We start from the raw sequence: 20,435 nt of genomic DNA, 5'->3' as shown, positions 1-20,435 counted from the left end.
GATTCAGTGCGTGAAACTGACTAAAAACTCTCGTCCAGGACCTGGAAATGGTGCGTATACTTTCACCAACTGTGTTCTTAGGCAAAACAGCAACAAAAGAATATTAAATATATATTTTTTTTTTTGTAATACCATACTGGTAGTGCGCAATGAAAAGAGGACGGAACCCAGGCAACACCGAACGTCTGAGGACATCATCAAATGTTCTAAACGTCCTCATCCTGAACAGGATATGAGCACTTTTTTATTGCATTACAGCCGAACGTCCTCAGTTCGTACTTTGCTGGACGACTCGAAGATGAGGGTAAAAGCGTAGCGCAAAAGACAAGGACTCAGAAAGACAGACACACACAGCGCTCAGTCTTTTCTGAGTCATCTTTTGCGCTAAGTTTTTCCTTACAATATGAACCAACAAGCCCAAGCGTCTACCCTTCGAAGATGAGAATTCCGCCCGGGCGATATCGCAACTTCTGCGGCGTCGTCTGCTACAGTGTGTGGTTCCGTTTCGTGCGCTTTTCATGGCATTTGAGAACCGCAAATTTTGCACAGAGGTTGAATTTGATGGTAAGTTTTATTTTATACTGCATCTAGGTGATGCACTTGCCCGATTCGGTCAGAATTATTTGGAAACACCATCGTCTGCGGCGACGGAGAACGAAAACCGAAAACATCGCAACAATGGTACTGTGGCGCCATCTTGTATCCAGCGGAGAAAGGCGTGTCACCAGCTCCATAGGGTTTCTCAATCTAGAGGGAAAGCTGGCGCCCCGTCTATGGGAGTTTGCATGGGGCTCTCTCAAGACCACTTTGGTTATATTAACTCTATGCCACTGCCTTTTTTTCCTCGATAACTGCCGCCACCATGTCGCTCAAAGCATCAACATCATCATCGTTTGCCAATATTCGTGCGCGCTATTCAATACATAAGCTTTGTAGTTCTTCACTATATTAACATCAGCAATGAAAACAACCATGATAACGATTTTCCTTTACAGAAGAGTATAAAAAGTGTCTTTCTTTTTGATGGCGCCACCGTAGATAAATGATTGATGATGATGACCGCGTGGATAAACGATAAAACTGTCTTGTTTGAAGTAAAATGAAGGAAGAGGCCATTTTTTCAACAGGGTTATAGCAGCGCCACGCAGTCCATTATGTTTCTATCCTAGCGGCAAAAGACAAACTAGAACGCGCAGTGGAAGTGCTGATTCCGGAAGTTGAGGTCTGGCGCCAAATACGCTTGAGCAGACGACGAGACGCGGCAAGTACAGCGATAAGCAAGCACTTCTTTCGGGATGGAACCTACCAGTCGCTTTGTTCATGGTGCGCCTGAGGTGTACCGCATTTTTGGTGAACCTCGTAGGCAACGAGGAGCGCGGTTATGCTCTAGGTAAGTTCATAAATGAATATATATGGCATGTCTGCAGAGTGCTTTACGGTTTACGGTGCGTCGGTTTATCAACTCGCCCAGCTAGATTTTTTACTCAGTCATATGTTGTCAGCCGGCATGAAGTGTGTACCAACTGCTATCCTCGCGCAACGATTGCAAACAGACCCTGCATGTTAGTTTCTTTCTGGGGCAACGGCCGGAGCAAGGTAGCCGCTGCGGCTCTATCCTTTGATTTGCTTACGTCGTTGTGGTACTAACAGATGCAGGCCATTATCTGAGGTGCTGCTTGTGCGCTGTGCGGCGCTAAAGCTGTGAGCGATCACAATCGAAATACCTGTCGTTAAGGCATCTTCATATTATTATAGACACCTCTTCACATTGCATCGTAGCGTTATATATATGGACCGTCCAGAATACCCTCTTAACTTTTTTGTGTGAATATTGTTGCAGAGGCAGGAGCAGAGCTTGGTCATGCGGAGGTGTCACCAGAAATTAGTAAGTGTGCTCTAACCTACTTTGGTTGAAGGGTGTGCTAACTGAGGCTCTCACTGCTCGACACGATAGATTTTACGGATTCCTCGTATCCAATTCCTTTATAAGTTTGCAGTTGGCGAGATAATTGATTTAACTTCCAGTACATATTTTATGAATTAGTGCCTTGTACCAGATTCCACTCTTTAATTTATAAGTTTACAGTTGGTGAGATAACTGATTTAACTTTAAGTATACAAACAAAGAACTGTTTTATTTCACACTGTTTGTGTCCTTCAATCTTCTAGCAATCAACTATGTTTGGCCGTCATAGACTGGCTCATATATCTTAAAGCACCCAACCTCTTGCTAGTTCATTTAAGATCCGCACTGTAATCAACAGCGAAGAAAGCAGTTTTGCACCACTGCACTTCGTGGTGTGGAAGGACGGTCTGGCCGCTCGCATGGCCACACTAAGGGGGCAGAATCATTCAAGGAACATGTGTTATGTGGACACTGTATTTCCACTCTCTTTGATTATGTACCTCTTTTTCCTGCTGATGCCTGCAAATGGACGGGAGGAGAAACTAAATTACTTCTTAATTTATATGCCACATACTTGGACAAGTTGGGCCTCTGAAGAAATTCAGGAACAAAAAGCAATGTTCGAAAAAATTGCCATGGAGCTGAAAAAAACTAGTAGTAAGAAGAGGGGAGCAGTACTGCACCAGATACAAGACCATGTGCAAAAGAAGCAGCAGCAGCTCTATGACCAGTGCGGTAGCGGGCTACTTTGCTGCTGCCACAATAAAAACAAAAACGCATAAAATCAACTTAAACGCTTGAAATAATGCATTATAGCTTAAATATTTTCCTATAAAACATGGAGGAAAGAAACAGAGGAGGCAGCATCCGGCGACAGCCTCTTTAGAAGTAAAAATATAGTAAAAAGGAGAGAGTTGGTAGGACAACATACCCCATGCCGGGCCCCTGCTTTTACTCCCTGTCGGACCTGTCGGAGCTACTGCTGGCCAACATTCGATGCCTGTGTAAGGAAAACACGGTCGTCATGCAATTCGAGTCCTAGATCGGTCTTAAGGCCCCATTGCAATGAAGAAAGGTCTGCGCCAAGGGTACTCGTCATCGCCACTCGTAGCATCGAGTGAGGGCTGCTACGAGTGGTGCTACGAGACAGCTGGTACGGATGACAACCGATGAGTGCGGGTTTAGCCTTTGCGGACGATCTAGTACTACTTCAGAAATCTTCCTAGGATTTGCAGTGTTTGCAAAACATCTGCCAGAATGAGATTACGCGTCTGCACCTGAGGGCCAATTCCAAGAAGAGTGTGGCTGTCCGAGTTCAGAGTTTTGGTGCCCGGCAGCGGAGGCACGCACAGAAAATCCATGTACAGCCTTCACGAGGCTAGGTCCGATAGGCTTCCCTGCGGATTCAGCTTTTCCTGCATCGCTGATGCTTCAAAGGGTAATCTCGACGTGATGTTTGGCGACGTGTGGAAGTTTGAGCATCTCCCTGTATTGATGCTTGCAAATGCTGTAGTGTGCCTGCTAGTGGACACGAGAGTGGCTTCGAGAGACAATAGTGCGAGGCTGGCCGAACTTCGCTTGGCTGTCGTGGCCGGGTAGCGAACAAGGTGGTGCAGGGAGACCTAGGTTGGCCCAGCTTTGTGGCTCGAGAAGCGTTGAGTAAGCTAACCTACAAGGGTCGTCTCCAGTGCGTACCTAGAACTCGTTGGGCGTGCTGAGTGTTTGACCATCTGGCCGCAGTGTGCCTTTGCTCCCAACGGACAAAGTGCATCTACCATCTCGAAAAGAAGTGTGGCTTCTTTCAAGAGCGGGTTGAAGGCAGCTGCTCAGTAAAGTGGCAAACAGAGCTTCGTAGATGCACAGAGCTTCAGATAGGGAGATGTCATGGGCTGCAGTAGAAGCTAAGACCACATTCTTCCTGTATAGCCTCCAGAAATAGGCACCCCAGCCTACAGTGCTCTACAGTGAGTGTTGCAGCAGCCTCCTGTTTGAGGCAACAGCGAGGAGCTCTGCAGACCCTACAGTACTAGCATCGATTTCATCACACAGTGGAGAGAACGCTAAGCTGAAAGTGAGGGGAATCAGACGAAACCACGGAACACTCAGCGCTCTGATGCCAAGGTAACTCTAGTCCACCACGGATGTCACATTCTACAGTCGTTTGGGTCTTCCTGTCCTACCCAGCCAGAGGAATTCGCAGTCACAGTACAGGCCACCAAGAAGCGCCTTGCCGAGTGGTGGGGTGCTGTGCGCCGACAATTCGAGGAGTACCTAAAAGCACTATAGTCGGATGCAACTTAAGAAGGCAGCGGCTTTTCCCCGTCAAAGAACCCCCCTCCAGCCAATGGCGTCGGCCGATTCTCATTGTCCTGCTAGCGTGACAATGCAGGGAGTGGCAGATGAAAGGGGATAGTCCTCTCCCTTCATTGTTTGGGAATGGACCCTTCTCTCCATTGTGGCACCGCTCCCTGTATTGTCACCCCAGCAGGGTCATGATAATCGGCCGACGCCGTTGGCTTGAGGGGGGTCCTTTGACGGGGTAAAGCCGCTGCCTCCTTAAGTTGTATCCGACTATAGTTGGGCATGTAACGTGGCAGCAGCCACTGGAGTGGCCACCGAGCTCACGATGTACTGCTGTCATTTCTGTTCCAGTCGTTCATATGAGTGTGTATGTCCCACATAGCCTTAGTAGCTTTGGGACGTTGAACCCCATTAGCCATGTGAGCATGTATGTGTTGATGTGCGTGCATGCATTCTGTGTGGGGAGTGATTAGTTGTGTGTGTTGCGTGCGTGCATTTTGTGTACTCTGGCTGGGCACCACACCGACGACATCCACCCCATTCAGAGGACAAGGCCATAGTCATCATCAACATCATCCTTCTTTGCCGTGCACGGCTAGTGGAACTAGTGGACTATCTCAGCTGGGTCAGCTCACCACTGTACTACAGGGAAAAAAAAAATTTTTCGCACAGAATCTCGGAAGATTCGGACGCACATAGCAATTTCATGGAGTGCAGTTTCTTAACGGCACGCAGGGCTTCAATGGCACACTGTGCTCGATGGCACTATGACAATTCAAGCTCGTCAAAATGATGAAAAGTTTCTTGTGGCTCTGGCATCATTTTTCTGGGAGGTTGTCAAGATTTCATGATGCCTTCAAGTAAGGAAGACCTAAAGTGTTCTGAAGCCGGGCCATTTATCAGGCTTTCGTTGGTTACCGTCACATAAAGCGAGGTGCATACCTGCGCATGTTTTTGAAAATAAGGTCTCGGGCAGTGCGGCCTGAAATAAAAGCCACAGGCGCTCATCTAGCTCCAACTTTTTTTTTCTCCAACGAAGGCAGCCTCTGACTAATCCTTTGCACGTCCTTGATTATGAACTGTTTTTGTCTACTTGCGCAGCAATAAGGTCATTATTTCTTATCTGATAAAGTGACAACCACAGTTGGAAATGGTGCATTAGGCCAAATGCACATCTTGGTTGCACATATGAGCTTTGGGCTCTGCTTTTCGAAATACTCAAGCAGAGTCTTTTAGGATGTTAACGTGAAAAGGCTATGTACTACGTTTTCCTGTCTGTGAATTCGTAAGTTTTTCTCTTCTTTAAGTCCTTTTCTCAACATTTTTTTTTTCTGCTGTTGTTTTTCCACTTATCTGATTTAAACTGCCATGGTGCGCCAGCCACCTTACAGTTTGGCTCCCGGCCATGGCGGCAGGACTTCAGGGGAGGAAAAATATCAGAAATGTCCATTTGCTGTGCGTTGCACATGCACGATAAAGAACCTCAGGTGGTTAAAATTCGGTGTCCTCCATTACGGTACAGTGCTCTAACTACGGCATCCTTCATAGCTCATGTGTTGCTGAAGGACATTAAACCACACAGTTTACATTTAAATTCTTTTTGCAATTTCTGGGGTGCGGAAATTTGTCTTGTGTGAGGGAGTTTACCTACATTCTCCCCACAGGACAGTAGGGAAACATTTACAAAATTTAATTGCTATATATGGTGAGTGACTGATGTCATCGGTAGGGCAAAAAAACTGCACGGAACATCAAATTCCTCCTTATGATCCTTTGAAAGGCTACAGCACACAAAATAAAATGCCTTACACATTTGAGCTCCAAGGCACATCTGCAGTATCCCAGAGCTACAAAATGCAGTTCCTGGTGCGACTTATTTTGCAGTTCATTTAGTCACTTAAGTACACCTGCAGTGCCAAATTTAAAGCGATCTTTTTTTTGTCAGGCTCAGCCCAAATCTTCGAAAACTAAATACCTTCAGTGAAACACCCACATTCCACTAGTCTGCAAACGTGGAGCAGATTCTTGTGCTGAAAAAGTGTTGATGTCTATAAAAACAAAATGTTGAAAGTGCTGAATACGATTTTGTAATCGCTGTGCAGACAATCATATGGTATGTGCAAAAAAAATGAAATTGTGATTTCTAAATTTAGTTCCATGCTTGTACCTATAACAAAAATCACATCTAGCATGAAAAGAGCTATGCACCTTAATGGCACAAGTTGTTACAAATATGGGCATGTGACGAGCAGGGGTAGACTTACAGGTCATCTCTTGGGGGGGTGTGGTTTGGGGAGGTGGGGGGAATCCCATCTGGATCGTATATTCTTGGGGCCTTTTTTGTCCAAAAAATAGGGTTCATGTGGTTTTCCTATGTAAAATTTCTTGCTTGGGAAAGTGTTGCCTCCCCATCCTTGTACAGATCAGTCCCTACGGTCCAGTTTGTGTGAACAGAAGCAGCTTTGGCAATTGTGGGCATCAGCAGCACTTCTACCTTCTAACATGTTGTGTGAACTGTGACGAAGACCATCCAGCTTATTTTTTTTTCTGTTTAGTGTAGGAAAAGAAAGACACTGAAAGTGAGAAAAGACGTTTAATTTTCCTAAGCATGCACAGGCACATGACACAGCCTCCGAAACGTGCCTTTAATGATGGGTTGAAATGGCTACAATAATAAAGTGGCCTGGGGAGTCGCACATTTATTGGGAGGTTTAGTAGTATGCCTTAAATGCTATGAGAATACGAGTAGGATGTAGTGCATTTGGCAGATATTCTCAATTAAACTGTGAAAACCAGGTAACCAGTATTCCTAAAGAAGAAGGCATAGCAACTTGCTTGCACTCACTGATGAGGCAGAAACTTTGAAGTTGAAAAAGGCGGTGGAATTCGAATTGAGGACAACGCAGTAAAGTACGGAAAGTAAAATGATGGGGTGACGGTAAAGGGCACAAGAGATCCTAATGGGTTAGGGAACAAATGGGAGTTAAGGATGTGCTAGCTGAAATCAATTAAATGTGCATAGCATGTAATGCGGAGAACAGATAACTGATGATCCATTATGCCAAAGGAATGAATTCCAGGACAAGACAGGCATAGCAGAGAGTCAGGTGGGTGGATGAGATCAAGAAGATTGCAGGGATAAGGTGGCCACATCTTGAGCAGGATGATATGGCTAATAGGAGGGATATCGGAGAGGTCTTCATCTTGCAGTGCTTCGGTTTCAGATAATGATATCACTTCAGATGCTTCCAACGATGAAAGTTATATGCCTAGAAAAGACATGTTCCCTTAATCTGCCTTTACTCGTTACCAATAAAGACTCTGAGAAAGTAGATGATTGCAGAGATCAGCATTTCAGTGGCACAAACAAAACACATTTCTTAACCATCTAAATTTGACATTTAAGACCTCACGTATATCAGGCACATCTTTGAGTACGCTATAAGCACAGTGCTATGCATATAATGAGTTCTAAATTATTGACACTCTTTAGTCAGTATGTCATATTACTTTATAATTTCATATGAAAATTGTAACAAAACTCTGTATGGATCTACCCGCCTCAGTGGCTCAGCGGTTACGGCGTTCAGCTGGTGACCCGAAAGACGCGGGTTCGATCCCGGCCGCGGGCCGAATTTCGACGAGGGCGAAATTCTAGGGGCCCGTGTACTGTGCAATGTCAGTGCACGTTAAAGAACCCCAGGTGGTCGAAATTTCCGCCACCCTTCTCTATGTCATCCCTCATAGCCTGAGTTACTTTGGGAAGTTTGGGACGTGCGGTGATGCGGGCACTTCGGAACGCTTGCTGTGTGCGTGCCCACACTCTGACCCAACCCGTCGCCATCTCTTTTCAAACTACGGGGTCCTCGGACTGCCAGCCGACACGTAGAACCAGCTCTTGTTCTCAGCCTGAAACCACCTCTCTGCCCACAGTGTCCTGCTTGCCTATCTATCGGAGACTAGCCTATACGCCCTCCTCTAAGCCTGCGGCCCGCCTGGACCTGTTACTTTATGGACCTCCGCATCCAGACCTGGACCATGACTGCAGCAACGACATAGACACAAGGTAACACAGTACAGCGTATGCTAAAGATCTCTACTAACTCGCGCGCTCAAGCGGCCGACTTTTGCGGATGGGAAAACTGGCCTGTATTTCTTTCACGATCTTAAGAGGGCTTATTTTTGTTGTACTATCTGCAGAACTTCTGGACGTGACTTGCAAGTGCCAGAGGGATGCCGTCGTCGTCGCCATCCTCCGCAGACACCTGGATGCTGTTAAACCCACGGCGAAGCGACGACTGCCAACAGTAATGCCTTCGAGCCAGTCGACTGGCATCGAAGGTGAGTGCGAGGCAAAGCCTCGCACTAACCTTATTTGCTTGGAACTACCTCCTTACTCGCTTGGAACTACCTCGCAGGAGATGGATTCGTCGACTCATGGGAGCCCCACAGCAGTCTCTGGTGCTCGCACCCTGGCAGAGGCGGTCGTCTAACGACTGAATTTCCTGCTTCTCCAGAGAGACCTGATGTTCACAGACCGGCTCAATCACATTCTAGAATGCAGGCGCCCTCCGTGAGCGACTGCATTCCAACCCAACTCCATGAAGGGTAAGCTGCCTGGAGCCTATGTGGAAACGGTTTTACCTTCCCACAGGCGACCGGTCCTCCCTCTCAACCCGATCTCCCCTGTAGGTTACCCTGGGCCTTAACAAGGTGACGAAATGTCGGTCCCCTGCCGTCGCACTCCGCCTGGCCACCGTAGCCTTACTGGATGACTGAAAAGGTACGACCCTCATGTTCGCCGACGGCTCGGCTCTACGAGCCGCTTGGCAGGCCGCGCCTCTGGCGTTCCCTCAATTGGAGCAGTCCCGCACCTATAGGCTCTCTTTTCTGTGCAGCTGCCGAAAGGCTGAACTTGCAGGTCTCCACGTAAGAGCTGATTCGATCGGGACCATCGACCCTACTCACCTCGTTGTTGTCCTCTGTGATTGCCGGGCAGCCCTGCAGCTCCTGAGGAAGCTCCACATCTCCCAGACCTTGACCAGTGTCTGCGCGCGCCCAGAGTAACGCCCTTGAGGACGCCGGAGACCAGGTGGCTCACCACTGTGTGCCTGCCTATGCCGGCATCCAGGGCATTGAGGACGTCGATGTCCTTGCCAAGGCGGGCAACAGCAACGGGTTGCCAGTGACTATGTATCAGCCCCCCACGACTTTGGCGCTCTGCTACAAAAGCAGAAGATAAGGGCACTTCGCCCTGACAAGGGTATCTCGGCGTACCGAACCTTCCACCGGCTCTCGGACAAGATACGGCGCCTTCGTGCTGCGTCTGCATCGGCTGCTCCTGGACGCCAACGCGGAAAGTTCATCGTTGATCTGGCGTGCTCCCTTGCAAGACCGTCGTGCGGCGATGCGGGCACTTCGGGATGCTTGCTGTGTGCGTGTCCAAACTCTGACCCAATCCATCGCCATCTCTTTTCAAGCTACCGGCCCTCGGACTGCCAGCCAACGTGGAGAACCAGCTCTCATTCCCGGCCCGAAACCACCTCTGTGCCCACAGTGTCCTGCTTGCCTATCTAAAAAAGACTAGCCTATACGCTCTCCTCTAAGCCTGCGGCCTGCCTGGACCTGTTACTTTATGGACCTCCGCATTCAGACCTGGACTATGACTGCAGCAACGACATAGACACAAGGTAACACAGTACACCGTCTGCTAAAGATCTCTACTAACTCGCGCGCTCAAGTGGTTGAATTTTGCGGATGGGAAAACCGGCCTGTATTTCTTTCACGATCTTAGGAGCCCTTATTTTTGTTGTACTATCTGCAGAACTTCTGAACGTGACATGCAAGTACCAGAGGGATGCCTTCGCCTTCCGCCGGAGACGCCTGGATGCAGTTAAACCCACGACGAAACGACAACGGTAATGCTTCTGAGCCAGGCCACCGGCATCGAAGGTGAGTGCGAGGCAAGGCCTCGCGGCGAGAGCGATATAGGTCTGTGAAACCTCTTCTGGACTTCGCAAATTTAAGCTTCATTTGTGCTGTTTCAAGCACCATTACATAATAGTCAGAAAGTAACAGCAGAATGTAAAATAGAGGTTTCATGGACCGTCGCCATCGGATTTCTTCTCCGTGACGGAAGCGCGGTGAGCTTGGATTCGTGGTGCGTACAGCTCTAGGCTTAGCTCACTGTAGGCAGGTCAGCTGTAGGTATTGAGCCAGCGAGGAAAGTGCATACAGGGCCGGCTTTGCTTGCTGCCTCAAGGGGGTAACATAAGCGAGCCGCTGTCGTTTGCGTCACGGAAAGAAATCCGTTCCGAACGTCGTTGCGACCAAGCCACTACTATGTCATGCCATCAAACGCAAGGGTGCGGATGTGCTCTTAAGCGACATGTGGTTTGTGGAAGCACACGGCGCTCGGAAGTTCTCGCCAGCGACGACAAGCAACTCAGAAGAATGGACGTTGCCTACGGTCTGCGGCACATCGTGATTCCGCTGCAGCCAAGGTAGGTAGTTCGCTTTCTTTATGCTTTTTTTCAGCCCCATGGTGAACAGCTTCTCGGCTTGAGGCTTCAGTCGCGCCGAGTTGGCTGGCACGGTGAGTTTGCGCAAATGTGATACGCCTGCGAGTCGTCACCATTAATTTTTCGTTGCAGATTTGCTAATTCCCGCCTTCTCACATCTGATCAATCGGCACTGCTGCATTGAGCCCGATATGATATCTGGCCAGAAGTGACCAGTGAGCAGGAGACCACTCTGCCTGGAGGGTGAGTACCCACGCCAACTCGCTGGGAAATGCTGAGCCTTCGGGCGTCGACCGCGATCCAGGTGGCTGGATCAAAGTCCAGCGCAAGGCCTGGCGTCCAGCCTACCGTAGATTTCCAAGGCTGACCACGGTTCTTATCTTTCCTTTACGACAGACCCTCTCCCTCAAGGATTTCGTCAGAGAGGACTACAGCCCCTTCCTCTACAGCCAGCCCGGAGTCCTATAGGTGCGGATGAACTGCAAACGCAACATGAATACAGGAGACGTCTCTACCAAGGTACCCCAGGAGCAGCTTCTGGCCTACACCACCCTCCTCTCCACTCCGGTCCGCACCTTCGAGACATCCCTTCCTGAGGGCAGCACGGGCGGTATCTACGGGGCCGACCGCGAAGTGTGCGACAGCGACGTTGTGGCTACCATCGAGGCTCCAGTCGACATTAGTAGCCTAAGGCGCCGTGGCCATGCCATCACCGCTGACCATGTGTTCATTACAGGAATGCGCTTCGGGGTGCGCCCTCTCTTGTCCGGACCCTTCAGTGCTCCTAGTGCAGGGGCTACAAGCAAATGATTGCCACCTGCAGGAGGCCCCAGCGCTGCATGACTTGTATCAGTGAGCATTACCATGGAGTTGCTGAAAGTAGTAAGAGAACACGTCTACTTAGGCGAGTAGTGACCGCTCATCCGCATCATGACTGAAATAACTAGAAGAATAAGAATCAGTTGGAGCGCATATGGCAGGTTCTCTCAGATCAGGAATGGCAGTTTACCAAAGCCCCTCAAGAGAAAAGAATACAACAGCTACGTCTACCGGAGCTCACCTATAATGCAGAAACGAGGTGGCTAACAAAGATGGCTCAGCTTAATTTACCGCAGTCGTGGCCTAGAGGCTGGGTCGTCCGGCTCGGCTGCGGGAGGTGGTTGGTTCGAAACCCACCGCCGGACACCCACTGGTAAAAAAGGGTACAAGCCACCCCCGGCCCGGCGCCCGGCTTCTTCAGGGGTGTGCGCTTGGAAGAGGCTCCGCAAACCCCGCTGTGTCCTTTCGGGGGCAAAACCAGTTTCGAACACATCAGCCTGCAAAGGTGGTTCGTGATTCAGTTCAGACTTTACAGGTTCAACGGAGTTTGGAGAGTTCGATGAAGTTTAGACGAGTTCGCTCTAACGTGACCTCAGTGGCACTGCGCCAACTTGAGAAATTGAAAAGCTGCGCCTTACAGAAAAAAAAAAAAAGGCCACAAATTGGGCTTATGCCGCACGAGGCGGGCTTATGGTTGCTTGGCGGGGAACTTATCACTCATCCGTCAAGGCAACTGTTTGGTCTAAGACCCTTTTCCCAAGCATTTCACCCTAGAAGAGCCGAGCACCAGGCCAGGAGAAATCTTGTACCCATTAAAGAAACCGATGGGTACCCGGCGGCACTGGGGATCGAACCCAACACCTCCCGAATGCAAGGCGGATGCTCTACCACAAGGCCATGCTTCGGTGCATTAAGGACAACGCAGTGAGTTATTGAAAGAAAATTGATTGGTGTGACTTGAAGAGATCGGTAGGGGGCGGACGGCTGAGAGAACAAATGCAGGTTATCACATCCTAGTCGAAATGAAGAGGAAGAAATATGCTTGGGCAGGACATGAAGGCAACCGCCGGTCCTTAAGAGTAATGGAGTGGACACCAAGAGAAAGAGAGCGTAGCAAAAGGGGGTAGAAAGTTAGATGGGCGAATGAGTTGAAGAAGTTTGTGGGTATACGGTGGACGCAGCTGGCAAAAAACAAGGTTAATTGGGGAGACATGGGAAAAGCTTTTGGCCTGCAGTGAGATTAGTCAGGCTGATGATGACCACATCGCCATGGCGATTGCTCGGCTTCTGAACGCAGGTGCCTCCACTGTGGAAGGCGTCAGGGCTTCGGACTCCAGCCCTCTCAGGGGGAAGGAGCAGAGCCAGGTCACCACGATCGTTCGCAGGACGGCCAACCATTTCAGGTCAGAGGCTCGCAAGCTGTACGAGAGCTTTCTCGCTGCCAAGAGTTCTCTCGACCGCCATCATGGCAGTCCTCTTAAAGGAAACTATAAGGTCAGGCATTATGCTGTGGAATGTGAATTCCCTGCTCGCGCATGTTTCTGACCTAAATGACCTTGTATTGGTGGGTACCATGGAATACGATGTGCTCGCACCCCAGGGACCCTGATCTCAGCCGAAGCCTGCAGTCTGCCTGGGTAAACTAGGTACTCCGATCTCTCCTTCTGACCCCTCCATGGCTGCAGCGATGCCCCCCGCTTGGACGACGCTCACTCCAAGGTGAGGCCCTGTAGAGCCATCTACATAAGGAATAACATCCCTCACTTGGGCCACTTGGAGATTTGTGGTGCGGGAATGCGAATGGGCCGCATGGATACCTGTGTCCGCAGTCTACCTAGCTCCCAGTGTGTCTTGGGATCCAGCAGTGCCTTCTTGCCCTCCATGCTCGGATCGGCTAGAGTGTTCTTATCTGTTGTGATTTTAATTCTCTTCACAGGGAATGGGGCAACCGAACCTTGACCACGAGAGGCAGAAAATTCCTGGATGCCACCATCGCCGGAAGCTTCCGTGTCCTGCAGCCCATGGCCCTTATCTTCATCCGACCAGGACGCTCGTCTATCATTGACCTCCTGCTCGTGTTGGACGCTTGCCATTACTATTGGGAAAGAGCAGCTGATTCCCGAGGCTCAGACCACTGCTCCATCTTCGTAACCCCACTTCTAAAGGCAACAGAAGGAAAAGGTGCATAGTGTCTCTCAGTGGCCAGTGTTCAGGGATCTGGTGAAGGACATTCTCCATGCAGGCGACCATCCTCGGCACCTGCTCATTGGCAGCGCAGGCCCCTGGCCCTGAGGTTCGACTGCTGGGCCTCCGAGCTGCTGGGGACGCGCAGTGCGGAGGGTGTAGAGAACGTCACTGCCTGCAGATTGGATAGCCTACCGGCGGATCGACGCTGTCTGCCGCTGTCTGGCCAACCTAACTGCTCGGGGACGGCTGGGCTGGCTTCTGCCACTCCATCCGCTCTGCCCGGCAGTCGGCTACACCCTGCCGCCTCCTGCGGTCTCTGCTCCAGGTCGCCACCAACCGCTATCCTGTCTTCGGAGCGGCCGTCGCACAGGGAGTGTCTTGTCAGGCACTCGCAGATTAGGTGGCAGGCCACCTCTCCAAGGCAACCCACCTGCGCCCCAGCCTCTTGCTGAGATCCCAGACACTGCAGAGCTGCCCTCCTGCGCCTGCAGGCACTATGGAAGCACACACGTTGTGCAACGATCCAGTCACCACCCACGAGCTCCACAGGGCCCTCAATCGATCCATAGCGCCCTCGGGCCAACGGGTCACAGTGCAGATGCTGCAGAATCTGTATGCCCAAGAATAGACTCGTCACCTGGCCGTGTTCGACGAAAATCGTGTTGGACCACTGTCATCGTGGTACCCATCCTGATGCCCCGCAAGGCCTCCAGGGAGCTGTGTTCCTACAGATAGTCTCACGGACCTCTGTTGCCTGTAAAACATTGGATTCAGGGCCACTCGAAAGACTCATATGTACCGCAGCGGGTGCCAACTTCCTGCCGGAGAACCAGATAGGGTACGCCAGGCACTGATTCACCACACACTACATGTCGGTTGAAGATTCTTCCCTCGACAAGGCGAGGCATCGTGGAAACATCGACTGGTTAGTCCTCCTGGACGACCAGTCGCCATTCAAGAGCCTGCCCCACACCACCATCGAGCCAGCACAGGACGAACTGCGGCCGATGGGAAAGCTCTCACACTTCATAACCTCTTTTCCCTCTGATCGTTCCATGTAGTTACGGGAAGGCACCATCCTGAGCACTCCTCACCTCATCACCTCCGGGATACTTCAGGGCTCGATCCTGAGCATTTCCTGTTCAACCTGGTGAAGGCAGGACTGCCCGGTCCCATCCAGGAGTGCCGCCGCCACAATGTTCACTGCTCTGCGTACGTGGACGATGTGGCTTTCTGGTTCCGAGCACCGACGAGGCAGATCACCTCAGGCAGGGAGGCCCTCCAGCGTGCCTTCAACCGGGTGCAGCGGTTCCTGGCGACCAAGGGCCTCTCACTCTGAGCCAACAAGTTCGAGGGACTTTTTGTCGATCCGAGCGGAGCACGAGCCACGGCTGGAATATCTACCCTCAAGATCAATGAAAGTAACCTCCCTTGGAAACCCCAGGTGAAGTACCTCAGTCTCACCATCGACCACCGGGTCACCTGGTTTCCTGCTGACAAGGCCCTCCTGAGCCACATTGATGGAGTCGGCCGAGCAGCCCAGTGCCTCCTCGTCCGAGGCAGCGCCTGGATCCCACCTGGGCCATCCGACTGTTCGAGGGAACGGCCACATCAGCCATCGCTTGTGCCTTGCCTCTTGTCACCCTCTGCCCTACCCTCCTTACTCGCTTGGAACTGTCTCGCAGGAGATGCATTCGTCGACTTATGGGAGCCCCACAGCAGTTGCTGGTGCCGGCACCCTGGCAGAGGCGGTCGACTAACGACTGAATCTCCGGCCCCTCCAGAGAGACCTGATGCTCATGGACCGGCTCAATCACATTCTAGAATGCAGGCGCCCTCCGTGAGCGACTGCATTCCAACCCAACTCCATGAAGGGTAAGCTGCCTGGAGCCTATGTGGAAACGGTTTTACCTTCCCACAGGCGACCGGTCCTCCCTCTCAACCCGATCTCCCCTGTAGGTTACCCTGGGCCTTAACAAGGTGACGAAATGTCGGTCCCCTGCCGTCGCACTCCGCCTGGCCACCGTAGCCTTACTGGATGACTGAAAAGGTACGACCCTCATGTTCGCCGACGGCTCGGCTCTACGAGCCGCTTGGCAGGCGGCGGCTCTGGCGTTCCCACATTTGGAGCAGTCCCGCACCTATAGGCTCTCTTTTCTGTGCAGCTGCCGAAAAGCTGAACTTGCAGGTCTCCACGTAAGAGCTGATTTGATCGGGACCATCGACCCTACTGGCCTCGTTGTTGTCCTCTGTGGTAGCCGGACAGCCCTGCAGCTCCTGAGGAAGCTCCACATCTCCCAGACCTTGACCAGTGTCTGCGCGCGCCCAGAGTAACGCCCTTGAGGACGCCGGAGACCAGGTGGCTCACCACTGTGTGCCTGCCTATGCCGGCATCCAGGGCATTGAGGACGTCGATGTCCTTGCCAAGGCGGGCAACAGCAACGGGTTGCCAGTGACTATGTATCTAGCCCCCCACGACTTTGGCGCTCTGCTACAAAAGCAGAAGATAAGGGCACTTCGCCCTGACAAGGGTATCTCGGCGTACCGAACCTTCCACCGGCTCTCGGACAAGATACGGCGCCTTCGTGCTGCGTCTGCATCGGCTGCTCCTGGACGCCAACGCGGAAAGTTCATCGTTGATCTGGCGTGCTCCCTTGCAAGACCGTCGTGCGGCGATGCGGGCACTTCGGGACGCTTGCTGTGTGCGTGTCCAAACTCTGACCCAATCCATCGCCATCTCTTTTCAAGCTACCGGGCCCTCGGACTGCCAGCCAACGTGGAGAACCAGCTCTCATTCCCGGCCCGAAACCACCTCTGTGCCCACAGTGTCCTGCTTGCCTATCTAAAAAAGACTAGCCTATACGCTCTCCTCTAAGCCTGCGGCCTGCCTGGACCTGTTACTTTATGGACCTCCGCATTCAGACCTGGACTATGACTGCAGCAATGACATAGACACAAGGTAACACAGTACACCGTCTGCTAAAGATCTCTACTAACTCGCGCGCTCAAGTGGTTGAATTTTGCGGATGGGAAAACCGGCCTGTATTTCTTTCACGATCTTAGGAGCCCTTATTTTTGTTGTACTATCTGCAGAACTTCTGAACGTGACATGCAAGTACCAGAGGGATGCCCTCGCCGTCCGCCGGAGACGCCTGGATGCAGTTAAACCCACGGCGAAACGACAACGGTAATGCTTCTGAGCAAGGCCACCGGCATCGAAGGTGAGTGCGAGGCAAGGCCTCGCGGCGAGAGCGATATAGGTCTGTGAAACCTCTTCTGGACTTCGCAAATTTAAGCTTCATTTGTGCTGTTTCAAGCACCATTACATAATAGTCAGAAAGTAACAGCAGAATGTAAAATAGAGGTTTCATGGACCGTCGCCATTGGATTTCTTCTCCGTGACGGAAGCGCGGTGAGCTTGGATTCGTGGTGCGTACAGCTCTAGGCTTAGCTCACTGTAGGCAGGTCAGCTGTAGGTATTGAGCCAGCGAGGAAAGTGCATACAGGGCCGGCTTTGCTTGCTGCCTCAAGGGGGTAACATAAGCGAGCCGCTGTCGTTTGCGTCACGGAAAGAAATCCGTTCCGAACGTCGTTGCGACCAAGCCACTACTATGTCATGCCATCAAACGCAAGGGTGCGGATGTGCTCTCAAGCGACATGTGGTTTGTGGAAGCACACGGCGCTCGGAAGTTCTCGCCAGCGACGACCAGCAACTCAGAAGAATGGACGTTGCCTACGGTCTGCGGCACATCGTGATTCCGCTGCAGCCAAGGTAGGTAGTTCGCTTTCTTTATGCTTTTTTTCAGCCCCATGGTGAACAGCTTCTCGGCTTGAGGCTTCAGTCGCGCTGAGTTGGCTGGCACGGTGAGTTTGCGCAAATGTGATACGCCTGCGAGTCGTCACCATTAATTTTTCGTTGCAGATTTGCTAATTCCCGCCTTCTCACATCTGATCAATCGGCACTGCTGCATTGAGCCCGATATGATATCTGGCCAGAAGTGACCAGTGAGCAGGAGACCACTCTGCCTGGAGGGTGAGTACCCACGCCAACTCGCTGGGAAATGCTGAGCCTTCGGGCGTCGACCGCGATCCAGGTGGCTGGATCAAAGTCCAGCGCAAGGCCTGGCGTCCAGCCTACCGTAGATTTCCAAGGCTGACCACGGTTCTTATCTTTCCTTTACGACAGACCCTCTCCCTCAAGGATGTGGTCAAAGAGGACTACAGCCCCTTCCTCTACAGCCAGCCCGGAGTCCTATAGGTGCGGATGAACTGCAAACGCAACATGAATACAGGAGACGTCTCTACCAAGGTATCCCAGGAGCAGCTTCTGGCCTCCACCACCCTCCTCTCCACTCCGGTCCGCACCTTCGAGACCTCCCTTCCTGACGGCAGCATGGGTGGTATCTACGGGGCCGACCGCAAAGTGTGCGACAGCGACGTTGCGGCTACGATCGAGGCTCCAGTCGACACTAGCAGCCTAAGGCGCCGTGGCCATGCCATCACCGCTGACCATGTGTTCATTACAGGAATGCGCTTCGGGGTGCGCCCTCTCTTGTCCGGACCCTTCAGTGCTCCTAGTGCAGGGGCTACAAGCAAATGATTGCCACCTGCAGGAGGCCCCAGCGCTGCACGACTTGTATCAGTGCGCATTACCATGGAGTTGCTGAAAGGAGTAAGAGAACACGTCTACTTAGGCGAGTAGTGACCGCTGATCCGGATCATGACAGAAATAACTAGAAGAATAAGAATGAGTTACAGCGCATATGGCAGGTTCTCTCAGATCAGGAATGGCAGTTTACCAAAGCCCCTCAAGAGAAAAGAATACAATAGCTACGTCTACCGGAGCTCACCTATGATGCAGAAACGAGGTGGCTAACAAAGACGGCTCAGCTTAATTTACCGCAGTCGTGGCCTAGAGGCTGGGTCGTCCGGCTCGGCTGCGGGAGGTGGTTGGTTCGAAACCCACCGCCGGACACCCACTGGTAAAAAAGGGTACAAGCCACCCCCGGCCCGGCGCCCGGCTTCTTCAGGGGTGTGCGCTTGGAAGAGGCTCCGCAAACCCCGCTGTGTCCTTTCGGGGGCAAAACCAGTTTCGAACACATCAGCCTGCAAAGGTGGTTCGTGATTCAGTTCAGACTTTACAGGTTCAACGGAGTTTGGAGAGTTCGATGAAGTTTAGACGAGTTCGCTCTAACGTGAGCTCAGTGGCACTGCGCCAACTTGAGAAATTGAAAAGCTGCGCCTTACAGAAAAAAAAAAAAGGCCACAAATTGGGCTTATGCCGCACGAGGCGGGCTTATGGTTGCTTGGCGGGGAACTTATCACTCATCCGTCAAGGCAACTGTTTGGTCTAAGACCCTTTTCCCAAGCATTTCACCCTAGAAGAGCCGAGCACCAGGCCAGGAGAAATCTTGTACCCATTAAAGAAACCGATGGGTACCCGGCGGCACTGGGGATCGAACCCAACACCTCCCGAATGCGAGGCGGATGCTCTACCACAAGGCCATGCTTCGGTGCATTAAGGACAACGCAGTGAGTTATTGAAAGAAAATTGATTGGTGTGACTTGAAGAGATCGGTAGGGGGCGGACGGCTGAGAGAACAAATGCAGGTTATCACATCCTAGTCGAAATGAAGAGGAAGAAATATGCTTGGGCAGGACATGAAGGCAACCGCCGGTCCTTAAGAGTAATGGAGTGGACACCAAGAGAAAGAGAGCGTAGCAAGGGGGGGTAGAAAGTTAGATGGGCGAATGAGTTGAAGAAGTTTGTGGGTATACGGTGGACGCAGCTGGCAAAAAACAAGGTCAATTGGGGAGACATGGGAAAAGCTTTTGGCCTGCAGTGAGATTAGTCAGGCTGATGATGACCACATCGCCATGGCGATTGCTCGGCTTCTGAACGCAGGTGCCTCCACTGTGGAAGGCGTCAGGGCTTCGGACTCCAGCCCTCTCAGGGGGAAGGAGCAGAGCCAGGTCACCACGATCGTTCGCAGGACGGCCAACCATTTCAGGTCAGAGGCTCGCAAGCTGTACGAGAGCTTTCTCGCTGCCAAGAGTTCTCTCGACCGCCATCATGGCAGTCCTCTTAAAGGAAACTATAAGGTCAGGCATTATGCTGTGGAATGTGAATTCCCTGCTCGCGCATGTTTCTGACCTAAATGACCTTGTATTGGTGGGTACCATGGAATACGATGTGCTCGCACCCCAGGGACCCTGATCTCAGCCGAAGCCTGCAGTCTGCCTGGGTAAACTAGGTACTCCGATCTCTCCTTCTGACCCCTCCATGGCTGCAGCGATGCCCCCCGCTTGGACGACGCTCACTCCAAGGTGAGGCCCTGTAGAGCCATCTACATAAGGAATAACATCCCTCACTTGGGCCACTTGGAGATTTGTGGTGCGGGAATGCGAATGGGCCGCATGGATACCTGTGTCCGCAGTCTACCTAGCTCCCAGTGTGTCTTGGGATCCAGCAGTGCCTTCTTGCCCTCCATGCTCGGATCGGCTAGAGTGTTCTTATCTGTTGTGATTTTAATTCTCTTCACAGGGAATGGGGCAACCGAACCTTGACCACGAGAGGCAGAAAATTCCTGGATGCCACCATCGCCGGAAGCTTCCGTGTCCTGCAGCCCATGGCCCTTATCTTCATCCGACCAGGACGCTCGTCTATCATTGATCTCCTGCTCGTGTTGGACGCTTGCCGT

At 51.6% G+C, this 20,435-nt stretch overlaps 3 protein-coding genes and 1 long non-coding RNA gene across 17 annotated transcripts in view; 3 read left to right on the top strand and 1 right to left on the bottom strand.

The window, feature by feature from the left end:
- The window catches only part of LOC149365179 (uncharacterized), a 75,139-nt gene that overhangs the window by 13,662 nt on the left and 41,042 nt on the right, over positions 1-20,435 (bottom strand). For 4 of the 13 annotated variants that reach the window (XM_089588018.1, XM_089587968.1, XM_089587982.1 and 1 more), the window contains one exon: positions 17,508-18,397. Coding sequence is in view for 7 of the 13 variants with exons in the window: in XM_089587968.1 (XP_089444094.1) it covers positions 18,139-18,397 (259 nt within the window). In the remaining 6 variants the exon portion in view is untranslated. Of the gene's footprint in view, positions 1-2,837; positions 2,907-6,786; positions 9,256-17,507; positions 18,398-20,435 lie in introns of those variants that run through there. The other 9 variants (XM_089588010.1, XM_089588034.1, XM_089588048.1 and 6 more) reach the window with 4 other exon arrangements.
- LOC149365184 (uncharacterized) lies at positions 227-9,395 on the top strand. The gene is made up of 7 exons (XM_089588167.1): positions 227-1,390; positions 1,841-1,885; positions 8,141-8,273; positions 8,408-8,548; positions 8,626-8,815; positions 8,900-8,990; positions 9,106-9,395. Exons 1-4 carry the CDS (start codon positions 1,321-1,323, stop codon positions 8,484-8,486), a joined length of 327 nt encoding a protein of 108 aa, XP_089444293.1. The 5' UTR covers positions 227-1,320; the 3' UTR covers positions 8,487-8,548; positions 8,626-8,815; positions 8,900-8,990; positions 9,106-9,395.
- Positions 10,065-17,096, top strand: LOC149365183 (uncharacterized). Of its 2 annotated transcripts, XR_016292759.1 has the most exons (9): positions 10,065-10,971; positions 11,125-11,580; positions 12,845-12,950; positions 13,148-13,266; positions 13,484-13,728; positions 13,790-15,609; positions 15,694-15,784; positions 15,900-16,693; positions 16,828-17,096. XR_016292759.1 is itself a non-coding variant. In XM_089588120.1 (6 exons), the coding sequence occupies exons 4-6, from the start codon at positions 13,223-13,225 to the stop codon at positions 13,837-13,839; spliced, it is 339 nt and encodes a 112-aa protein (XP_089444246.1). In that variant the 5' UTR covers positions 10,065-10,971; positions 11,125-11,580; positions 12,845-12,950; positions 13,148-13,222; the 3' UTR covers positions 13,840-15,898. The 2 variants fall into 2 exon arrangements, 1 of the variants encoding a protein (XP_089444246.1); XM_089588120.1 differs by lacking the exons at positions 15,900-16,693; positions 16,828-17,096 and having other exon boundaries at positions 13,790-15,898.
- Positions 17,102-20,385, top strand: LOC149365182 (uncharacterized). Its single transcript, XR_016292783.1, has 3 exons — positions 17,102-19,745; positions 19,943-20,061; positions 20,279-20,385. It is a non-coding gene; the product is annotated as an uncharacterized LOC149365182 (long non-coding RNA).

The sequence above is a fragment of the Amblyomma mixtum genome, chromosome 1 (genome assembly GCF_055824585.1).
Source record: "Amblyomma mixtum isolate Tamu chromosome 1, ASM5582458v1, whole genome shotgun sequence".
In the NCBI taxonomy this organism is placed as follows: Eukaryota; Metazoa; Arthropoda; class Arachnida; order Ixodida; family Ixodidae; genus Amblyomma; species Amblyomma mixtum.
This window is presented reverse-complemented; position numbering and strand designations above follow the sequence as displayed.